The sequence below is a fragment of the Procambarus clarkii genome, chromosome 45, assembly GCF_040958095.1.
Source record: "Procambarus clarkii isolate CNS0578487 chromosome 45, FALCON_Pclarkii_2.0, whole genome shotgun sequence".
In the NCBI taxonomy this organism is placed as follows: Eukaryota; Metazoa; Arthropoda; class Malacostraca; order Decapoda; family Cambaridae; genus Procambarus; species Procambarus clarkii.
In genome coordinates, this window is record NC_091194.1 from 19,333,999 (window position 1) to 19,357,162 (window position 23,164).

General features: G+C 45.1%; 1 protein-coding gene across 2 annotated transcripts in view; it reads right to left on the minus strand.

Moving 5' to 3' along the window:
• Positions 1-23,164, minus strand: part of Hel89B (histone acetyltransferase 1) — a 282,946-nt gene that overhangs the window by 130,456 nt on the left and 129,326 nt on the right. For both annotated transcript variants that reach the window (XM_045760944.2, XM_045760943.2), the window contains 6 exons: positions 21,391-21,652; positions 16,073-16,172; positions 15,637-15,785; positions 5,443-5,560; positions 4,516-4,653; positions 889-963 (listed from right to left, as the gene is read on the minus strand). In XM_045760944.2, coding sequence (XP_045616900.2) covers positions 889-963; positions 4,516-4,653; positions 5,443-5,560; positions 15,637-15,785; positions 16,073-16,172; positions 21,391-21,652 — 842 coding nt within the window. The remainder of the gene's footprint in view (positions 1-888; positions 964-4,515; positions 4,654-5,442; positions 5,561-15,636; positions 15,786-16,072; positions 16,173-21,390; positions 21,653-23,164) is intronic.

Here is a 23,164-nt window from a genome sequence, read left to right on the forward strand (position 1 = left end):
TCCCTGGTGGCCGAGGATGAGTCATTTTTCTTCTCATCTTTGGTTAGGTAGCTCCGGGGAACCAAAGGGGCACTCCACAGAAATTCAGCGTTGAATGTAATGAAACGCCATTTTCTGGGCAAGACCCGGAGACTCCCCGGCATCCCTACCTCCCTCCGGTCGGCGGTTTTTCGCGTTTTTGATACTCAACCTCTGAACTGAGGAGAGTTACCGGCATGGAGGTCTGGGACCCCCCCCCTGTCCCACTTGCGGGGAGGGGAAAGGTTGCGCAGACAGATGCGTGGCGGGTGTGATGTCATGTTTGTTTCCTTGTTTTTAATTGGGGAGTTCTGTATGCTAGTTCGGTTTTCGGTTTGCAATTTTTGACCAGCAGTAGTCTGTTTTGAGATTCCTACCTTTCTGGGTGCCTGACCTGGTAGATGGCAGACAAAGACTGCTTCCAATTACACGGGGGTGTCTTTAGGCCATTGCTCCTCATGCCTTTCTTGGGGGGGGGGTGGGGGAAGGTTCTGGCTCTAGTCCCCAGTAGGCTTAGAACTCCTTCGATTGACTATTGTCACGGTCTAATATATATACACATAAGCCCTGTATTGCTCCCGACAGCCTCCGGGTCTCCCCCAGAAAATGGAGTTTCATTACATTCAACGCTAGGTTTTTTTGGATTAGAATGGTACCTGCCACTAATGGGAAGTTTATCACAGAGGTCTTGTGTGTTGAACGTGACACTACAGCATCAGTGACAAACTGAAGGGAGCTACTGAGGGGATTTACCCACAAATGGTGTACCTGCGTATTTCATCAATATATAGTATATCAACTCCATGAAGAATCAGGGTTTGAAAACATTATAAACATTATTACAAGGAACTCTACCACATTCTTTCATACCTTTAATTGTGAAGACAAGCTGAGTACACCCTTTTTGCTGCCAGCTGTGCTACTGGTTCCAGATTTATCACTTTCCTGAAATATAACAATGTTTAATGCTATACAGTATTTATATGTATTTGTGTAAATGATTGTAAATATATATATATATATATATATCTATGTACATGTATATATATAACATTAACAATTGTGTAACTAGCTTCAAAAGATTGTCACTTGCTTAGCTAAACAAACTCTGGGGTTCAGTTCCTGAACCCACCATGTGCCTCTGTAATCCTTTCCACCACCACCCACGGGATGGGTATGGGGTGCATAATAAAGAAAAATTGAAAAATATTTATTTATTTATTATTTTTTTACTTTTTTTACATGTATACACAGGAGTTCTTACATTCTTGTACAGCTACTAGCACGCGTAGCATTTTTTGCAAGTCCTTAACCATTGGACCGCGCATATTACAGCAAATTTAGGGGGCATAACATCAAAAAATATTCAAATTATGTAAAAATAACTTAAAAATATTTAACAAATCTCCAACTTATTTACTTCAGTGTCGTGAAACTCTCATAAAAATATTTTCAGAAATTGATTTTAGAAATTTGTTTGAAAAATAAGAATGTTTTATTGATAAGAAGAACAGCTCCTAATAACTGTAACTGAAGGATTATGCAGTAATAAAGAGATGCAAGCACCTGTCCAATGCTCAAAGAACAATAGTAGTAAGAAGGGTCCACAAAGTGGATATGCAGTTGGTGCCTTTATATCATGGCTGAGTAATACATAACACAAATAATAATGAATAACTATGTTAATATGATTTATTTTGTTATATATCATATAAATACATTGTCCAATGCTAATACAGAATATGTTACTTTCATCAATGACCCAAAAATATTTTTTTAGGGAATTTTTAAGATTTTAGTTATTTTTTCTCCTTTGTTTATTGTCTGATTTTGTTTTAACTTTTACATCCTGGAGAATGCATATGTTTTCATAACTATGTGAAAATAGTCAACAAATAAGTCAGTCACAACTATCAAAACTTGAGACTTAATTTTTGGGGGCTGATTTTTTTCTCTGATTTCAAACTATTTTCTTTGTCTCTTTAGGTTGTTTTGATGATTAGGGACCATGTTAGGGCTTTTTCACTTATATTAAGGATACCTTAAATATATGAACAAATCCACAAGGGCCGTAACGAGGATTCGAACCTACGTCCGAGATCGTCCCAGACGCTGCCTTAATCGACTGAGCTACAACATGGTCAAAAGAGTTGAAAGCAGAATTTGTACCTTACTTGGATCCTGCAGCCTCTCCGAGACACAAACCAGAGTTTTATACAACTCCCCCTATGCACTCGAGCTATGTCAATAGGCTGTTTTACCTCTTTGCCTTTACTTCATTACACACAGAAATCACAATAGCGTGATGCAACAATGAACAAATCCACAAGGGTCGAGAATCTGCTGTGATCAAAGTTGGAGCATTTGCCTAGTTGATTATGCAAAAAAAAAAAAAAAATTGGAAAGTGTTTGTGCAAGTTTTAAAAACTTATCTTGAATTATTTTTTGTCAAATCATATATGTATGTATTGCGCTGTTTAAGGGTTAATCCTGTGTTCCCAGGAACACGACCCCACCAAATTGTTTAACAACCAGGTACCCATTTTACTGTCAGGTTAAATAGAGGGTATATCTTGAGATGATTTCGGGGCTTTTAGTGTCCCTGCGGCCCGGTCCTCGACCATGCCTCCACCCCCAGGAAGCCGCCCGTAGCAGCTGACTAACACCCAGGTACCTATTTTACTGCTAGATAACAGGGGCATAGGGTGAAAGAAACTCTGCCCATTGTTTCTCGCCAGCACCTGGGATCAAACCCAGAACCACACGATCACAAGTCCCGCGTGCTTTCCACTCGGCCGACCAGCTCCCAAATTATTTTGGGAGCTGGCGCCCAGTAAATCCTCCCCGGCCAGGATACAAACCCTCGTGAAACACCAGGCGAGTGTCTTACCACTATACCACGGGGACTGCTGCTATTTACCTGCTAAGTATAACAACACTGCACAACCACAAAATAAATTTATAAAAGGGAAACCTATGTTTATTATATATTGCATTTATAGTACATGTACATAGCTTTTTTTGATAGACAGGTAATCTTAAGTTGAAAATAGAAAAATCTTTAGGTGGACAAAAACCCTTTTTCCCTGAATGTCTGTCTTCCAGCAACCATAATTGGCTCCTTCTGGTATAAACCCTTTGCATAAGACATCACACCATACTTGTTGGTATGATGCCTTATGCAATGTTGTAAGCAAACCTTACAGTTACAGGGAAAAATTTCATGAAAAATCCTGATCGGGTCTGGAACGATACACCGGATAATCCAGATTTTGGAGGTAGCCTGTAACCCTACTAAAAATTAACAATTCCTACAAGTATTATGGCTAGTGGTTTATTTATACAGTAATTATATTATAGGTATTGGAACACACACACACAGCCTAGTTTTACTAGTTTTGTTATAAAAGGAGGTCTGTTTCTTACTAGAAATGTTCAAATAAATCAAGATTTTTAAATAATTAACTTTCAGGTTACATTTTGAGCCTTGGTCAGAAGAGGTGAGAAAAAGTGGTGTCAAAGCCAAAGGGTTAAGAAGCTGATGTGGGTCGGCCCTACAGCACCAGCCACACTGTTCACACACAACACACGGGTGTGTGACAGCGTGGTCAGCCCTACAGCACCAGCCACACTGTTCACACACAACACACGGGTGTGTGACAGCGTGGTCAGCCCTACAGCACCAGCCACACTGATCACACACAACACACGGGTGTGTGACAGTGTGGTCGGCCCTACAGCACCAGCCACACTGTTCACACACAACACACGGGTGTGTGACAGCGTGGTCGGCCCTACAGCACCAGCCACACTGTTCACACACAACACACGGGTGTGTGACAGCGTGGTCAGCCCTACAGCACCAGCCACACTGTTCACACACAACACACGGGTGTGTGACAGCGTGGTCGGCCCTACAGCACCAGCCACACTGATCACACACAACACACGGGCATAATCATGGCATAATCATTATTTCATTTAATTCCTTGCCTTCCCATTGAAATATATATTTTGTTGGGTTATTCAAAAAATAAATATCCAGTTGACCATGATGTAATAACTCAAGAATTGGCTTTCATGATAAATAACTTGAATTATGACATAATATTGTCCTTACGGCACAACTGCACTTCTCTAATTACTCTATGCATTGATTTTTTAATAAATAAATTTATCTTTATTCTTGTGACATATTTCTGGAGCCTTTAAGGACATTCTGCAAGAGGTCAAAATCTTAATGCTAGAGTTCTCAGAAACAGATAAATATCATTTATAAAGACAAAAATAAGCCCAGATGAGAATAGTTGAATAACTCTTGGCCAGAGCACACAGAAATATTAACGACCACAAGCTGAAGCTATTAAGGCTAATCAATACTTAAAGATTATTGATCTAAGTAAAATGATATTGGCTGTGTGATACTTTTATTCTCTTGCGAGAGTTCAAGGATAAACTTGAAGTAAAATTAAAAAAACAAATTTAAGAAATTCACACCTGTTGCTTGATCTTAGGAGTGTACTCTTGATCGACGCAGAGGAAAGATGCGAGATTTTTAATCACTTTACCATTTGGACTTGTTGACCGATCAACACACAGCTCTAAAAGCTTGCTAAGGTCCTCGGCGGCCAAAGTCTGTTGGGTAGCATATATACATTATTTAACCCCTGCACTGCACACCTGTTTTTGGCAAAACTGCCATAGTGCAATTGTTAAGGACATATTTTTGTTGTTTTTATATGTGTTCAGGTAAATTTAATGTCAAAATGTTTCAAAACTCAACTATTTTCATTTCAAAACACAGAGGGTGATGAAAACCTTAAAAAAAAAAAAACTTAAAAGTAGCCTAATTACAAAAAAATAGCACAACTCTTAGAATGACTTTTGTTGGCTGGCACAGTTAAGGGGTTAAGCTATGATGAAAAACAGTGAAAAACAACACAGCTGCATACTTGGTCTACTATGTTACAGAAAACAGGTGAAAACTATACTGTATTAAGTGAAACCACCATAAGAGAAAACAAGAAGGTATGATGGAGAAGTTCAGTCAGTTTAACCAGAGACTGGCTCACTATACAGTAATGCAGTTCAATGTAAATAACACGACCCACTCATGAAAATAAAGTTAAGTGATGATGAATTAGCCAGCATGTGACATAAGAAGAGCTTCCAGGTCATGCTGTAACCTCCCGTCCTTCCTTTCTTTCCATGTGTCGGTTGGATTATTGAATTAGTTTCACTTTACAGTGTGAAACATGACACAGTATTAATGAAATGATGAGCTATATGTCATCTACTTGTACCTACTACTTTTAACTTGTGTTAAAAGAAAGCTTAAGAATATAAGCTACAAGTATTTAACCTAACTCATCAATGCAGGCAGTTGTAAATATATAATACTTAGATAAATAAAATTATACTTGCCTGTAGCTGTTGATTTTTTTCTTTCTTAATACTATCCATTAGTGGCTTGATAACAGGGTTGAGCTTAGGCGGAAGAATTTTAAATCGTACAACTGCACCGGAGATTATTGCCTGAGTCCTGTTGACAATAGTGGGATTATGAGGTTTATAGGATATTATCTCCTGGTTTCTTTGAAGCAGCTTCTCACATCCACACTTGATCCATAGACACATTAAGGAAAAACTAATTTCCAACATACCAGTACTAACCACAAAACACAAACTTTGCACAAATTACTCACTAAATTCTTCAGCAAAATTTAATTATCTGTGGGTGCCACCAATACTGCTCCCCCAAGCATCTGTGGGTGCCACCAATACTGCTCCCCCAAGCATCTGTGGGTGCCACCAATACTGCTCCCCCAAGCATCTGTGGGTGCCACCAATACTGCTCCCCCAAGCATCTGTGGGTGCCACCAATACTGCTCCCCCAAGCATCTGTGGGTGCCACCAATACTGCTCCCCCAAGCATCTGTGAGTGCCACCAATACTGCTCCCCCAAGCATCTGTGGGTGCCACCAATACTGCTCCCCCAAGCATCTGTGAGTGCCACCAATACTGCTCACCCAACCATCTGTGGGTGCCACCAATACTGCTCCCCCAAGCATCTGCGAGTGCCACCAATACTGCTCACCCAAGCATCTGTGGGTGCCACCAATACTGCTCACCCAAGCATCTGTGGGTGCCACCAATACTGCTCCCCCAAGCATCTGTGGGTGCCACCAATACTGCTCACCCAAGCATCTGTGGGTGCCATCAATACTGCTCACCCAAGCATCTGTGGGTGCCACCAATACTGCTCACCCAACCATCTGTGGGTGCCACCAATACTGCTCACCCAAGCATCTGTGGGTGCCACCAATACTGCTCACCCAAGCATCTGTGGGTGCCACCAATACTGCTCACCCAAGCATCTGTGGGTGCCACCAATACTGCTCCCCCAAGCATCTGTGGGTGCCACCAATACTGCTCCCCCAAGCATCTGTGGGTGCCACCAATACTGCTCACCCAAGCATCTGTGGGTGCCATCAATACTGCTCACCCAAGCATCTGTGGGTGCCACCAATACTGCTCCCCCAAGCATCTGTGGGTGCCACCAATACTGCTCACCCAAGCATCTGTGGGTGCCACCAATACTGCTCACCCAAGCATCTGTGGGTGCCATCAATACTGCTCACCCAAGCATCTGTGGGTGCCACCAATACTGCTCACCCAAGCATCTGTGGGTGCCACCAATACTGCTCACCCAAGCAACTGTGGGTGCCACCAATACCGCTCACCCAAGCATCTGTGGGTGCCACCAATACTGCTCACCCAAGCATCTGTGGGTGCCACCAATACTGCTCACCCAAGCATCTGTGGGTGCCACCAATACTGCTCACCCAAGCATCTGTGGGTGCCACCAATACTGCTCACCCAAGCATCTGTGGGTGCCACCAATACTGCTCACCCAAGCATCTGTGGGTGCCACCAATACTGCTCACCCAAGCATCTGTGGGTGCCACCAATACTGCTCACCCAAGCATCTGTGGGTGCCACCAATACTGCTCACCCAAGCATCTGTGGGTGCCACCAATACTGCTCACCCATGTAAGATCCCATGTAAGAATGACCATAGAGCAGAAACAAGAGATCATTCGTAAATATGAAGATGGTGTGCGGGTAGGTGAACTGGCCTGGCAGTACAACAAATCTCAGTCAACGATATCCACCATACTGGCTAAGAAAAAGGACATTATGAGTGCTAAAGTGGCAAAAGGCGTATCAATAATCACGAAACATAGAACACAAACACTTGAGGATGTTGAACAGTTATTATTAATTTGGATACACAACAAGGAGTTAGCGGGTGATGGAGTTTCGGAGGCCATCATTTGTGAAAAGGCAAGAAAATTGCATGAAGACCTTTTAAAGAAAACCCCTGGAACGAGTGATGCAGAAGTGAAAGAGTTTAAGGCGAGCAGGGAATGGTTTGAGAAATTTAGAAAAAAGAGGAATTCATAGTGTTGTGAGGCATGGGGAGGCTGCCAGCGCAGACAAACCAGCGGCTGAAAGATTCATTGGCGAATTTAAAGATTTTGTGCAGAGTGAGGCATACCTACCACAACAAGTGTTTAATTGTGACGAGACAGGGCTATTCTGGAAAAGATTGCCAAAGAAAACATACATTACCAAGGAGGAGAAGTCATTGCCTGGACACAAGCCTATGAAAGATCGGTTTACTCTTGTGTTGTGTGGTAATGCAAGTGGCGATTTGAAAATTAAACCATTGCTTGTGTATCATTCCGAAAATCCAAGGGTTTTCAAAAAACCAGCGTTGAATGTAATGAAACGCCATTTTCTGGGTGAGACCCAGAGGCTCCCCGGAGCTTTACAGGCTGATATGCTAATGTCAGACTTTGGCATCAGTCATGTGTATGGAGTTCTAGGGCCTACCGTGGACCACGAGCCAGAACCTGGCCCCCTCAGAGAGGCAAGGGGAGCAATGGCCTATAGAAACCCCCGTGTGGTTGGAAGCATTCTATGTCTGCCATCGACCGGGTCAAGCATCCAGAAAGGTAAGCATTCCAAAACAAACCCCTATTCTGGTGAAAATTGCTACCTAAAGCCGAACTAGTGGATAGAACTCTTCAACAGAAAACAAGGAAACTAGTATGACGTCATACGTCACCGCGCCGCTGTCTGCGCAGCTCCCCCCTCCCCGGGAGGGGGAAGGGGGAGCCCCAGACCTCCCACGCCGGCTATCCACCCATCAGTTCTGAGGCTGGATGTCAAAACACGTGAAAAATGCTGACAGGAGGAAGGGAGGGTTGCTGGGGAGCCTCCAGGTCTCACCCAGAAAATGGCGTTTCATTACATTCAACACTGGTTTTCTGGGGGGAGCCCCGTCGGCTCCCCGGAGCTAACTACCCACAGAGGAAGGTCAAAGGGACAGAACCGGGATGCGGACACCACGCACCCCCCAAGGAGGTGAGACAACCGGCAGCAAACACCAACCCAAAGCGCCACAGCCCCGAAAATCCCGAGAACAACACGAGAACCACGAGCAGCAAGGCCCCTGCACGAACGCCAAAAATCCATGCCCGAAAGACCGCAAGGCCACGTCGCCCAGACGGCAGCAAGAGCAGCGAAGCCACGAACGCCACAGGCATGAGGGAAGAACACAGTCAGCTTAGCCGCAAGAACACGGCTGACCACCCGGGACACTATCACCCGCGAACTGGGAAGAACAGAACCGGAGCAACGCAAAACGCGCTCCGGACCCAAACACCGTGGCACGCAAACAACAGCGGAGGGCCGCCCCTGAACACAAACGACACACCCCCGGCCCGACCAACGAAGCACCAACAAACCCTGGACCCCTCCAGAATGCAGCAGCCCCACCCCGCGCCAGAAAAGATGGAGACTGCTGCCACCAAACAACCAAAACGCTAAAACCGAAGGAGCAAGAAAACTCAGCGACTTGACCCCCAGAGGCAAAGGCCCAAAGGAAAGAGCCGACGAAAAAACACACCGGAACCGAAGGGGCACTACCAACCGAGGAGAAGACAGAGCACGCTGACCAGAGACCAGGATGGTGCAAGCGGCGCACGAACAGGCCGGAAGTGAAACGACGCACAAGACAGCTGACTAACGGTGCAGAAGCAACACCAAGACCGAAAGCAAGCTGAAGCGGCTCCGCCCGCGCCGCACGAAAAGAGGCGACAGTATGTGGCAAGACGACGGCCCCCAACCCCCACCAGAAAACCAAGCCGAGAGTAAACCAAGCTAACAAGAGGAACCACCTAAGAAGGGACAGGAAAAGGAAGGACCGCCAAAATACCCCATACTGCCGCCAAGAGAAGCACGCAGGTGGAACCCCTACCACGAAGCCACCCGACCACCAACCGGAGGCGAGACCGCGAGGCAGAACATAAGCAGCCCCGACAAGGCCCCTCCGAGCCCAGGAAAAAGGCGGAGCCACGGGAAGATCTCGGGAGCGACCACCGAAACCCAGGCGGCACAAGGAGATGGAACGTCTGCCAAAAAGAAAAACTCCCCAAAGCATGCAAGCCCGCCAGGAGTTCAGAAACGACGGGTCCGACGCGAGACATCGCAAGACCCCCAAAAAAAAAAACTGGCAGGGCAAGCTAGGAAACCAAAGAAGGTGGAAGGGTCGCCGCCAGAACATTACCCGAACCAAGGGGTACGAACAACTGCAATTGACCGAGACAAAGAAGCACATCACAGGATCACAGGACACAGGCTGACCAACGCCTAAGAACACACGCAGAACATCCCTGCTGCAGAGGAGGCAGGAAGAAAGAGCAGAAGCACAAAAACCCTAGGAGAACAACCAGGGGTGGACAATCAGGCAGGGACAGAAAAACCCCCACGCAATCCCCAGGCACAAAACGGCAGCAAAGTGCCACTCCACAACCGGACACAGGAACAAGGACACGCCACCGTGAAACACGGTACCAATGCACACGTGCAGCAGCAGCAACAGGCACCACTGCAACATGCAACATGTAAATAGCAACTCCCTTCTGCAAAGGCAGAGAACGGAGCAGGCAGACCCCAGACAGGACCAACGGAGACACGACAAAACCCCGCAGGCCCAGAAACCTGCACCAGGCGACCGACGGCGGAGAAACCCCGGTCGATACCCGCTGGATGAGGTACTGGGAGCTCTTTTACACCTGAAGCCCGACCCAAGGCCAGGCTAGACCGGCCAGAGGGTGGCCCACCAGGCAGCTGCTAGGAGCAGTCCACTGGCCCACATACCCCCACAACCAGGACGGGCCGGAACTGCCATACGAAAACAGGCTAGTGCGCCCTGGAAGTCCACGGACGAACCAGCAAGAAGGCTTATGCTCGCAAGTAGGTCGTGTAACAAGCACAGACCTCTGATGGTAATACAGTGTTCCCCAAATGTGCCAATAGCACCACTGCACTTCACTGGTACTATCCCGCAAGTTCTACCAGATAGGCAGGACCCAAGAGCCAGAGCTCAAAACCTGCAAGCACAGCCAGGAGCCTTACCAGGTGAGTACAGAACCAACCCTGCAACCCCCACACCTCACAACATTAAAAAGGAGGGTCCCCTGAATGACTCCAGCATGGGTTGGACATGCACATGAGGGGAACAGGAAGGGTTGAAAAAAGGGACAGTCACTGGTGTGCGAACAGTCTCAGTCGTACAAAAATATACCTAAATAAAGACAGGTATATAAACAACACCGCATCCAGCGCCCGGCCAAAAGACACCAGACCGCAGAAACTCACCTGGCGAATGGTGGCACGAACTTGACACGACTCAACCATGCCCAGAAGAACCTGGGAGCACCGCCAGGTGAAGACGCCAGAGCCGGACCCTGCCGGACCCGCAGGAGAGCAGGGAGAGGCGAAGGAGGCGGTCCACACCCATGACACAGGGAAAACCGCAGTGTCCTCCCCACAACTGGGAACCAGGACACCCCCGGCGCGAAGGGGCACATACCGCAGCCAGGGAGAAGAATGAGAGGCGAAGCACTATAGCAAAAAGGGTGCAAAACACCAGCACTGAAACACCGCCCGGACCAAAACAAACTCCACGGCGCATGCGCATAACACGCTGGCCGAACCGCACACCCTCCCTGCGGGAAGGCACCAGCCAGGACTACTGCACAAGAAAAGTAGTCAAAAGAGGAAGCAGGAACAATAAAACCGGCCAAAGAAGCAAAGAGCCCAAAAAGCAGCCCAACAGGGGCGACAAGCAGCCCAACAGGGGCGACAAGCAGCCCAACAGGGGCGACAAGCAGCCCAACAGGGGCGACAAGCAGCCCAACAGGGGCGACAAGCAGCCCAACAGGGGCGACAAGCAGCCCAACAGGGGCGACAAGCAGCCCAACAGGGGCGACAAGCAGCCCAACAGGGACGACAAGCAGCCCAACAGGGGCGACAAGCAGCCCAACAGGGGCGACAAGCAGCCCAACAGGGGCGACAAGCAGCCCAACAGGGGCGACAAGCAGCCCAACAGGGGCGACAAGCAGCCCAACAGGGGCGACAAGCAGCCCAACAGGGGCGACAAGCAGCCCAACAGGGGCGACAAGCAGCCCAACAGGGGCGACAAGCAGCCCAACAGGGGCGACAAGCAGCCCAACAGGGGCGACAAGCAGCCCAACAGGGGCGACAAGCAGCCCAACAGGGCGACAAGCAGCCCAACAGGGCGACAAGCAGCCCAACAGGGCGACAAGTAGCCCAACAGGGCGACAAGTAGCCCAACAGAGCGACAAGTAGCCCAACAGGGCGACAAGTAGCTCAACAGGGCGACAAGTAGCCCAACAGGGTGACAAGGACGAGGAGCCAACAGACGTTCCAATAATGCGGGAAGTAGCGAAAAACCTTCCCGTACCCCCGAGAACACAGAAGCCAACACTAGTCCCGAAGGCACACGAAGGCGCAGGCGCACCCGAGATCAGAAGTCACGCAGAACCCCATCGAACGGGGAAACATGACGAAAACACCGTCCCAAAAAGGGGTGGGAGGAAACATCCACCCACAGGACGGAACCAACCGACTCAAAGGCCAAGGAACCGAGCCCGGGGAGAGGCCGACGCCCAACAGCACGTACGGCGAGTGGGGAGGAAAAACCCCACTCCGCGTAACCACAAGCCCTGCCTAGAGGGGAATAAAAACCCCCACGGGGTCCAACGGGGCCAAGGCCCCCCAAGTCAGCCCCTTCCCAGCCCCGGGAACCTACACGACAGGCCCCGGGGCCGAGCCGTTCCCCCAAAGCCCCGGCCGTACCAGAAAGCCGGGGCAGCCGTGAAAACACTAATGAAGGGAGCCCACTGGCAGACTCGTACAACACGGCTGGAGGAACAGGCTCAAATGCCCCCGTCACTACCCCGGAAGGGGAATTCCCTGAGACTGCCCGAGTCTCAACACCATCAAAAACCCTGCCCCGAACCTACAGACGGTAAGGAACTGGATGCAGGCAGGAAGGGTGATCCAGGGAAAAGACAAGGGGGCGTGGATGGAACCGAAGCAACCAACACCCCCCAAGTCCCAAAACGAACTACAACGGGGCAGCCCCGGGGCTCCCGGGGAGGAAACCACGAGAACGTTGCCACCACCAAGGCTCAAGTGCAACGCCCCTGCTGCACGCACCCACTTTGTTAGCACAACTGGGTAACCAAGCCACAACGAGCAACCAAACTCGCAGGACTCCGGGCCGAAGGTGTCACCGACCCCACAGGCAGCAGACGGAGGCAAAACAGAGAGTCACCCAGAGACAAAGGGTGAGAGCAACCCTTAAACTCGCTGGAAGCGAGGGGGGGGGGACTCTGGGGTCACATCCATCGGACCCGCGTGCCCCCAGGGGTTTCCCAGGGTCCCGAGCGTTTACTATAAGAGGACTCGCGCTCAGGTAATCCCAGGCAGGGTACTGCTAACCGGCACCCAAAGCTACCAAACAACTTTCTAAGAGCTGAACCCCCGGGACGTGTACACTCACGGGGACCTAGCAGGGGTACCACCAGAAAATACTCAGAACACAAGGGGCAAGAACGAAGGCAGACCCCCCACCAGGTAGATAAACAAAAAGAAAAAGAAAACCCCGCAAGAGGACAGCGTACCCAAGCGGAACAGAGCCGGCCGCTATGATTGGTAAAGACAAGCTGCACAGTACCCTGCGCCCCACCAGTGCAAAAACTGCCCCTTACTCTAAGGCGAACAAGGGAGACAGAACACCCGAGCACACAAAGAGCGGCCGAAAACCAAGCAGTAAACGGCCAAGCAGGGGCAGGACCCAAGGAACTTGTAGAAGGTGGCCCCAAGCCCCAAGGGCAGTACTTACAGGGCACCTAGGGAAGGGAACCCTAGGCGCATGCAGCCCAAGTACTGAAGAATCACTCCCAGCTCACGCACCACCTAGAAAACAGACACCACACTCTAGGTACAGTGCTGAAACAACCACTGGAGCCGGAGCACATAACCATTGCCTATAGCATCAGCCGAAGAACTGATGGGTGGATAGCCGGCGTGGGAGGTCTGGGGCTCCCCCTTCCCCCTCCCGGGGAGGGGGAGCTGCGCAGACAGCGGCGCGGTGACGTATGACGTCATACTAGTTTCCTTGTTTTCTGTTGAAGAGTTCTATCCACTAGTTCGGCTTTAGGTAGCAATTTTCACCAGAATAGTGGTTTGTTTTGGAATGCTTACCTTTCTGGAGGCTTGACCCGGTCGATGGCAGACATAGAATGCTTCCAACCACACGGGGGTTTCTATAGGCCATTGCTCCCCTTGCCTCTCTGAGGGGGCCAGGTTCTGGCTTGTGGTCCCCGGTAGGCCCTAGAACTCCATACACATGACTGATGCCAAAGTCTGACATTAGCATATCAGCCGGTAAAGCTCCGGGGAGCCGACGGGGCTCCCCCCAGAAAATATAATGTGCAGAAACACAAAATGTGTGTGATGTGGAAGGCTAATGCTAAGGCATGGGTGACTAGGCAAATTTTTACGGAGTGGGTGAATATGGTGGTGTGCCCTGCCATCAAAAAATATTTGCAGGAGAACAGTTTGCCACTCAAGGCCCTCCTTCTTCTCGATAATGCTCCTGCCCATCCTCCAGGCTTGGAGTATTCATTGGATGAGGAATTTAAGTTTCTTACAATAAAGTTCCTTCCTCCCAACACCACTCTACTTCAGCCTATGGACCAGAAAATCATTGCCAATTTTAAGAAACTTTATGAAAGGGCACTTTTCCGGAGATGTGTCGAAGTGATGGATGCCACAAACCTCACCCTCAAAGACTTCTGGAAAAACCATTTTAACATTTATAGTGCTTTAAAACTTGTTGACAAAGCCTGGCAAGAAGTGACTGTAAGAACCATGATCTCTGGCTGGAGAAAACTGTGGCCTGAATGTGTTGCAGAACGAGACTTTGAGGGGTTTGAGCCTGAACCTGAAGTGCCTCTCGTTGAGGAAATTGTTTCTCTGGGTCGGCAATTGGGTTTGGAGTTGGATGGTGTTGATGTGGAGGAGTTGGTGGAAGAACACAACGAAGAACTGACCACCGAAGAACTCCAAGCCCTTCAAAAGGAGCAGCAAGAAGAGGCAGCTGAGGATATTTCTTCAGGGGAGGATGTGCCAGTAGAGGATGTTTCTTTCTCAAAAATTAAGAAAATGTGTGCAGTATGGGAAGAATTGCAAACCTATGCTGAAACGACTCACCCAAATCAAGCTGCAGTTTGTCGTTGCCTTAACCTATTCAATGACACTGTGATGCATCATTACCGACTAACGTTAAAAAGAAGGGAAAAAAATGTCTCTTGACAAATTTGTAGTGAGACAAACAAGCACTGAACCACAACCAGGTGCTAGTGGTATTCAGGCAAAACGTAGGAGAGAGAGTACCCCAGAGAAAACATCACTGCCTGATGTGATAATGGAAGGGGACTCCCCTTCCAAACAGTAACAACTCTCCTCCTCCCCCCTCATCATCATCTTCCATATGCCATCAAGAGCCCTCCATAAAGGTAAGTGAAACGTTGTTACTGTATTGTAGTTAGAAAAAAACATTGTATTCAGTATAAAATGTATTTGTATGTTAATATTTTGGAGGGTGGGGAAGGAATTAATTCAAATCCCTTTATTTCTTATGGGAAAAATCACTTCGACTTACGATATTTCGACTTACGATCCGTCTCTGGGAACGGATTAGCATCGTAAGTCGAGGCCCCATTGTATATATAAAAATACAGTGAATTTCAAAGCATGGGGGAAAATTGATCATTCTTTAAACTGAGGGGAAAGTAGATGAATAAATTAAAAACAACCATGGCCATAATAAATAATGTAACTGTATTTCTGGGGTAGAGAAATAATGACTATTTACTTTCAATAAGTGAAATACAATTTAAATTAATATTATTTACATAGCCTTCAATGCACATGATTCAAGCACTTCCAAAATTGACAACTAATGTTTATGTATTAATATTCAGTGTGACAAAGAACATAAACAGCCTTCACTACAAACCCTGCAGAGTACGCCAGAAGCAACACGTGTTGCTGCTCTCATATTCTGCATTATCAGTTACATAACTCTTTATAGCCAGGCAACACTGGTTATAGTTTGAGTGCAGTACTGTACTGCTGGCAAGATCAATGCAATAACAGAAATGTGCTCACGTCGTAGCCAAAGTAATTTGGTCAGTGGAGGTTTGGGAGACACTGCTCTGGATGGCTTTGCGTCTCTCCTCCAGCGTGCTGTGGACCTTAGGTCTGAGGCGGCCTCCAGAGAACAGAGTGAGTGCTACGTGTCCACTCAGATTCTGAATCTGCAATATGAATTTTCTTTCCATTAAAGTTAAATATTTCCATTTTATGAAAATAAATTTCAAATACTACTTAATGTTAGTCTCAGCAAACAAGATGTGAGGTTCTGTATTTTCCAAAATTAAAACATAAATTAGGGCTAAACCATTAATTGTAAATACTTAATTAAATACGGGGGTAATTACAGTACAGTATATCATTATCCCAATGTCCATGAAAGTTAAAATAAATATATTTTTAATGAATATCTACTGAAATAAACAGTTAAACTACAAAAACAAAATCTTACCTGCTCCAGTGTAAGGACAGGAGCCGAGGCAAAGGACTCGTCCAGGGGTAACTTGTAGTGTCTCAGCATTGCCATGAAATCGCGCGTTTCTTGTTGTAATCTGTTAAACATTTCCAGTGAAATTAATAGACTATTGTATAACCAGTGCACATCTAAAAATATTAGCCTACTACCATTACATAAATCAAATTTAATCCCCAAAATGCATTCATCATCATTTTATTGTCACACTGAATTACTGTGGTCAATGTCATTTGGCATTTTTTTTTATTACTGCCAAACTTATATGCCAGTGATGTAAACTTCGTCACAATATATCTATGTATAAGGATGTAATGGAGTTAACCACAACCCATTAAAAATTTTGCCATAGTTTGGTAATTGCTTACTATCTGAATGAGACAATTAGTACTAGGAGTCTGCAGTTATCACTAAATCATAATTTGGTCTTTCCTGCCACAGTTTGAATTTATGGATGGACAGACTTGCAAAAAGGGAGTGGGTTGTGTCATGACTGTAGGTAGCCTAGCCTAGGCTACCTCCTGTATTACAGTTGTTCCTATCTGTTGCCCATCATTTGTGTATTTATTCATTCATGCCTGTGTGTTTTAATCAGACGAAAATAAGTAGGTTAAGTTTTATGACTTTAAGAAGGTAATTATGTTTGCTTGATACCTGCTTGATGGGGTTCTGGGAGTTCTTCTACTCCCCAAGCCCGGCCCGAGACCAGGCTCGACATGTGAGAGTTTGGTCCACCAGGCTCTTTGGAGCGACCTGCAGTCCCATATACCCCCCCACAGCCCGGCTGATCCGGAACTTCTCTTAGAAAACTATCTAGTTTTCTTTTGAAGATGTCCACGGTTGTTCCGGCAATATTTCTTATAGTCGCTAGGAGGACATTGAACAGCCGCGGACCTCTGATGTTTATACAGTGTTCTCTGATTGTGCCCATGGCACCTCTCCTCTTCACTGGTTCTATTCTGCATTTTCTTCCATATCGCTCACTCCAGTACGTTGTTATTTTACTGTGTAGATTTGGGACCTGGCCCTCCAGTATTTTCCAAGTGTATATTATTTGGTATCTCTCTCATCTCCTTTCTAGAGAGTACATTTGGAGAGCTTTGAGACGATCCCAATAATTTAGGTGTTTTATCTCGTCTATGCGTGCCGTATATGTTCTCTGTATTCCCTCTATTTCAGCAATCTCTCCTGCTCTGAAGGGGGAAGTAAGTACTGAGCTGTACTCAAGACGGGACAGCACAAGTGACTTGAAGAGTACAACCACTGTAATGGTATCCCTGGATCTGAAAGTTCTTGTAATCCATCCTATCATTTTTCTGGCTGACGCAATATTTGCCTGGTTATGCTCCCTAATCGTTAGATCGTCGGGCATCATTTTTCCCAAATCCTTTACATTTCCTACTATGGGCAGATTCGATTGTGTTTTGTACCCTGTATTATGTTTCACATCCTCATTTTTGCCGTACCTGAGTACCTAAAATTTATCACTGTTAAACATCATGTTATTTTCTGCTGCCTAATCGAAAACTTTGTTGATATCTGCTTGTAATTTTTCAATGTCTTCAGCAGAGGTAATTTTCATGCTGATTTGTGTGTCTTCTGCAAAGGATGACACGAAGCTGTGACGTGTATTTTTGTCTATATCTGATATGAGAATAAGGAACAGTAGCGGTGCAAGGACTGTACCTTGAGGTACAGAGCTTTTAACTATGCTTGGACTATTTTATTTGATTGACTGTTACTCTTTGTGTTTTGTTCGACGGGAAATTGAGTATCCAGCGTCCTACTTTACCAGTTATTCCCATTGACCTCATTTTGTGTGCTATCACCCCATGGTCACATTTGTCGAACGCCTTTGCAAAGTCTGTGTATACAACATCTGCATTTTGCTTTTTTTCTAGAGCTTCTGTGATTTTGTCATAGTGGTTGAGTAACTGTGATAGACAGGATGTTCCCACTCTAAATCCATGTTGTCCTGGATTGTGTAGCTCATTATTTTCCATAAAACTAGAAATTTGATTCTTAATCACTCTTTCAAACACTTTTATTATGTGTGATGTTAGTGCAACTGGTCTATAATTTTTTGCCAAGGCTTTACTACCCCCCTTGTGCAGAGGAGCTATATCTGCAGATTTAAGTGCTACTCGTATCTCCCTTGTATCCAGGCTCTTTCTCCATATTACGCTGAGTGCTCACGATATTGGTACTTTACATTTCTTTTTGAATATTGAATTCCATGAGTCAAGCCCAGAAGCTGAGTGCATGGGCATAATGTCAATTTCTCTTTCAAAGTCTTCCGAGTTCGTGTTAATATCCGTTATATTATCTGCAGCTTGAATGTCATTCATAAAGAAGCTGTCTGGGTCATCAACATTCATGTTGTTTATTGGTGTGCTAAACATAGCCTCATACTGGCTTCTTAGAATTTCACTAATCTCTTTGTTGTCCTCTGTGTACGTACCTTCATTTGTAATTAACGGTCCAATACTGGTCGAGGTTTTTGATTTTGAATATGTGAAAAAATATTTTGGATTTTTCTTTATTTCTTGTATAGCTTTCTGTTCCAATTCCATTTCCTCAGACTCGTATGATCGCTTCAATGTTTGTTCTATTTCTTCGATCTCCCTTCTTAGGTTTATTTTTCTTTCTTGTGATGGTTATCTTGAGGTTATCTTGAGTTGATTTCGGGGCTTTAGTGTCCCCGTGGCCCAGTCCTTGACCAGGCCTCCATCCCCAGGAAGCAGCCCGTGACAGCTGACTAACTCCCAGGTACCAATTTTACTGCTAGGTAACAGGGGCATAGGGTGCAAGAAACTTTGTCCATTGTTTCTCACCTGCACCCGGGATCAAACCCGGGACCACAGGATCACATGTCCAGCGTGCTGTCTGCTCGGCCGACCGGCTCCCTGGGGATACCAGTGATAGTTGTGCCTGCCGAAGCATTTCCGTTATTTTTTTCCTTCTCCTGTACAGTCGTCTGCGTTCTCTTTCTAGAGTGGTCCTCTTTCTGACCCTCCTCACAGGTACATGCTTCAAACAAACGTTGTAAACTTCAGCTGTCAGTTGAGCTATTCCCTGTAATTACCCAAGTGTAATTACCTAAGTGTAGTTACAGGATGAGAGCTACGCTCGTGGTGTCCCGTCTTCCTAGCACTCTTTGTCATACAATGCTTTGAAATTACTGAGGGTTTTGGCTCCACCACCTTCTCACTTAACTTGTTACAACCGTCTACCACTCTATTTACAAAAGTGAATTTTCGTATATTTCTCCGGCAGCTTTGTTTCGCTAGTTTAAATCTATGACCTCTTGTTCTTGAAGTTCCGGGTCTCAGGAATTCTTCCCTATCAATTTTATCAATTCCTGTTACTATTTTGAACGTAGTGATCATATCGCCTCTTTTTCTTCTATCTTCTAGTTTTGGCATATTTAATGCCTCTAACCTCTTCTCGTAGCTCTTGCCCTTCAGTTCTGGGAGCCACTTAGTAGCATGTCATTGCACCTTTTCCAATTTGTTGATGTGCTTTTCATGATATGGGCACCACACAACCGCTGCACATTCTAGCTTTGACCTAACAAAAGTTGTGAACAATTTCTTTAGTATATCGCCATCCATGTATTTAAAAGCAATTCTGAAGTTAGAAAGCGTGGCATAGGCTCCTCACGCAACGTTCTTTATGTGGTCCTCGGGTGATAGTTTTCTATCTAGAACCACCCCTAGATCTCCTTCTTTATCAGAATTCTTTAAAGATTTCTCACATAATATATAGGTTGTGTGGGGTCTATGTTCTCCTATTCCACATTCCATAACATGGCATTTATTAACATTAAATTCCATTTGCCAAGTGGTGCTCCATATACTTATTTTGTCCAGGTCATCTTGAAGGGCATGACAATCATCTAAGTTTCTTATCCTTCCTATTATCTTGGCATCATCAGCAAACATGTTCATATAATTCTGTATACCAACTGGTAGATCATTTATGTAGACAATAAACATCACTGGTGCAAGAACTGAACCCTGTGGTACTCCACTTGTGACATTTCTCTAGTCCGATACATTGCCTCTGATTACTGCCCTCATTTTTCTATCAGTCAGAAAATTTTTCATTCATGTTAGAAGCTTACCTGTCACCCCTCCAATATTTTCCAGTTTCCAGAACAACCTCTTACGTGAAACATCTCTCGAAAGCCATTTTTAGGTCCAGATATCTGTTATCCAGTCCAGATATCTGTTATCCAGTGTTAATTTTTTTAGGTCCAGATATCTGTTATCCAGTGTTAAATATCTGTTACCGTCACCAATGTGTAAAAAAAACAAAAAAAAATCTCCTTTGCTTATTATATGATTTTGTTGTAACCACCACATCCTGGAGAGTGCATACCTGTCCCTAATTATGTGAAGATAGAGTGAAAATTTTTAACAAATCAATCAATTACAACTGGTAGAACATAGGACTTTGAATATGTTTTGGCTGATTTTTTAACAGATTTCAAACTCTAGTTTCTTTGTCTCTTTAGGTTGTTTAGATAATTCGGGACCAGATTAGGGCTTTAACACTTACATAAAGCCTACATATATATTCCCTAAATCATTATAATTAATCCTATATTTTGTGTATGGGGGTTATTTTTTCTCGACTTCATTTCAACACATTGACCTACAACTTTCACATATTCGAGTACAAATACCAAACAATGTTTATTAAAACATACAAGTAAATTAATAAATTAGAACTACAGTACAGTACTTTATTCATTGTCGATAATATCAACTTCAGTTATCTCTAAAACTAGAATTTCAACTTTGAGTCAGCTTCAAAAATCCAGTTTCTGATCGATTCTCACCATTTTCCCATACAGTAAGTACAGCTGTCTATTCTACAATCCCATAAATGGATCTTTCATAAACCCTAAACATTTGGAATCATGAAATTTTTTGGCACAAATTTTGCATATTTGGCGCATATTTCAAATGCCATATTGATGCTTTTTTTTTACAGTAAACTAATCTACATAAAACCTATATTTGACATCTATGAAAATGAAGATCATATGCTATTCTGAGAGCATAATAACACCAAATGAGCAATTGGTGATATTTTATATTTTTGAAGCCAGTTTGAAAATCTGAAGTTTTCAATATTTAATTTTATAATTATGTTTGATTTTCTTGTTTTTCAAGTACAGTACTTTGGTGATCATTTAGATAATGTTGGAGCATTTGCCTAGTAGATTATGCACAGAAAATTTGAAAGCATTTGAGCAAGTTTGAGAAACTGAGTTCCGGCCTGCTTACCTTGTAAATGACAAAGCAATTTCATCATAGTACACCACTTCCGTAAGGCAAGTATGCAGCACACTTTGCAGCTGGGGATGACATTCTTGCTCGGGACATATTGATGCCCATTCTCGGACTACTGCCCCAGCCCCAAGACGTTGTACAGCCGATCGCGAACTGAGATGGGCAATAAGAAGGCGAACGTAGCACAGATCTGGCGTTTCCTCGGGTGGATACTCAACACCAGGCATGGGCTTAATCACATACTGGGAAAGACAACCTGCAAGTTAGGAAATGAACATAATAACAAGTTAATCTTTTGCTGATGAATTTAAAAAAGAAAACTATTTATTGAGAATCACTATCACACCATTATTTCCGTTATAAACGTGATCCCTTTTACGTTGCCTGGATTACTTGGACTTGAACTGCGTTTATGGCTGCACACATCAAATAAATTCTATTTGATGTGAGGATCTCATGAGCTACTCTGATGACCTCCCTCTGAGGTCCCAGAAGCTCCACGACCCAGTGGATAAGGAGTGCCAAGGATTTGGACTCCTGCAGCTGCTCTATGCATCCCTGGTCAGTCATTAAAGTATAATCTGCACTCAGCATTGGTTTGATGCTAGTTCAGTCCTTTCCTGACTGAGGTTTCTTATAACCTATTCACCTCTAAAAAAGGATAATCTCAGAAGCATTCCTCAGAGGGTTGGCCCCTAAGGAAGAACCAACCAGCCCAGACCTTTGAACCCTCAGCCACAGAAGTTGAGAACAAGGAAGGACTTCAAGAGGCCTGGTGAACAAAACCAGACAGGCAAGGAGGAACAGATGGAGTTGAAAATTCGACAAACTCGGAACAAGTTGAAAGCCCCAACAGCTTTCACTCTGAATCAAAGACACACAATAGAGCTGAATCCAAGGCATTCACATCGACGCCAGGCTGCAAACATCATACACACAAAAAAAAATTGTTCCCTCAATGTGGCAGCTGCCCATTAAGTCTCATCCAAAAACAGAAACTAGCTAAGACAAAGACCCAAAGACAACACATCACAGGCCTCGGGGAGAAAAGTATCACCCACCTAACAAGTGACAAGGTGGACGCAGTACAAATTTTTGATTGATGCCGCCGAATGTGGCTAGTTTATTGTGCACCCCATACTCATCCTGTGAGCAGTAGCGCAAAAAGGATTAGAGAAAGCACAAAATGTCATTATTAGACCTCAACGGAGATTATTATATTAACAATTTCATCTATCCTTCACAACTTATAATTACAATGTCAGCTAGTTACAGAGAATGCTCTATTTTAAGAGCTATATATTTACAGTGAATCATTATACATTAATGATAAAACCTATTACTAATACATAATTCTTTGAGCAATGGAGATATTACAGTCATGGGAAAGCTGCTGTTTGTTATTATTAGTCTTCACAATACACTGCTTGTTTTTATGTCTTTATATCATTTTATGTCGTTCTCACATGTCGTTTATCTACTGGAAGGAAAAGATGGATATCTGACCATCAGCATATAAACCAAACCCATATGAAACCAGCAGTGACCTGACCTAATGACTTAATACATTATCATATTTTGTTTATTTTCTTTTGCCCTGCTGTTGTCTTTTGTCTTGTGCTACTTTCCTGGTGGCTACATCTTCAGTTATTGATGCAGTATGCTCTGCTCTCTGTGCCTCTGAGTGGGACCAGGTCTTGGCTTCTGGTCTGTGGTACGCAATTAAAAACTTGCAAGGGCCTCTCACAATTTAGTATGTGTGGAGCAA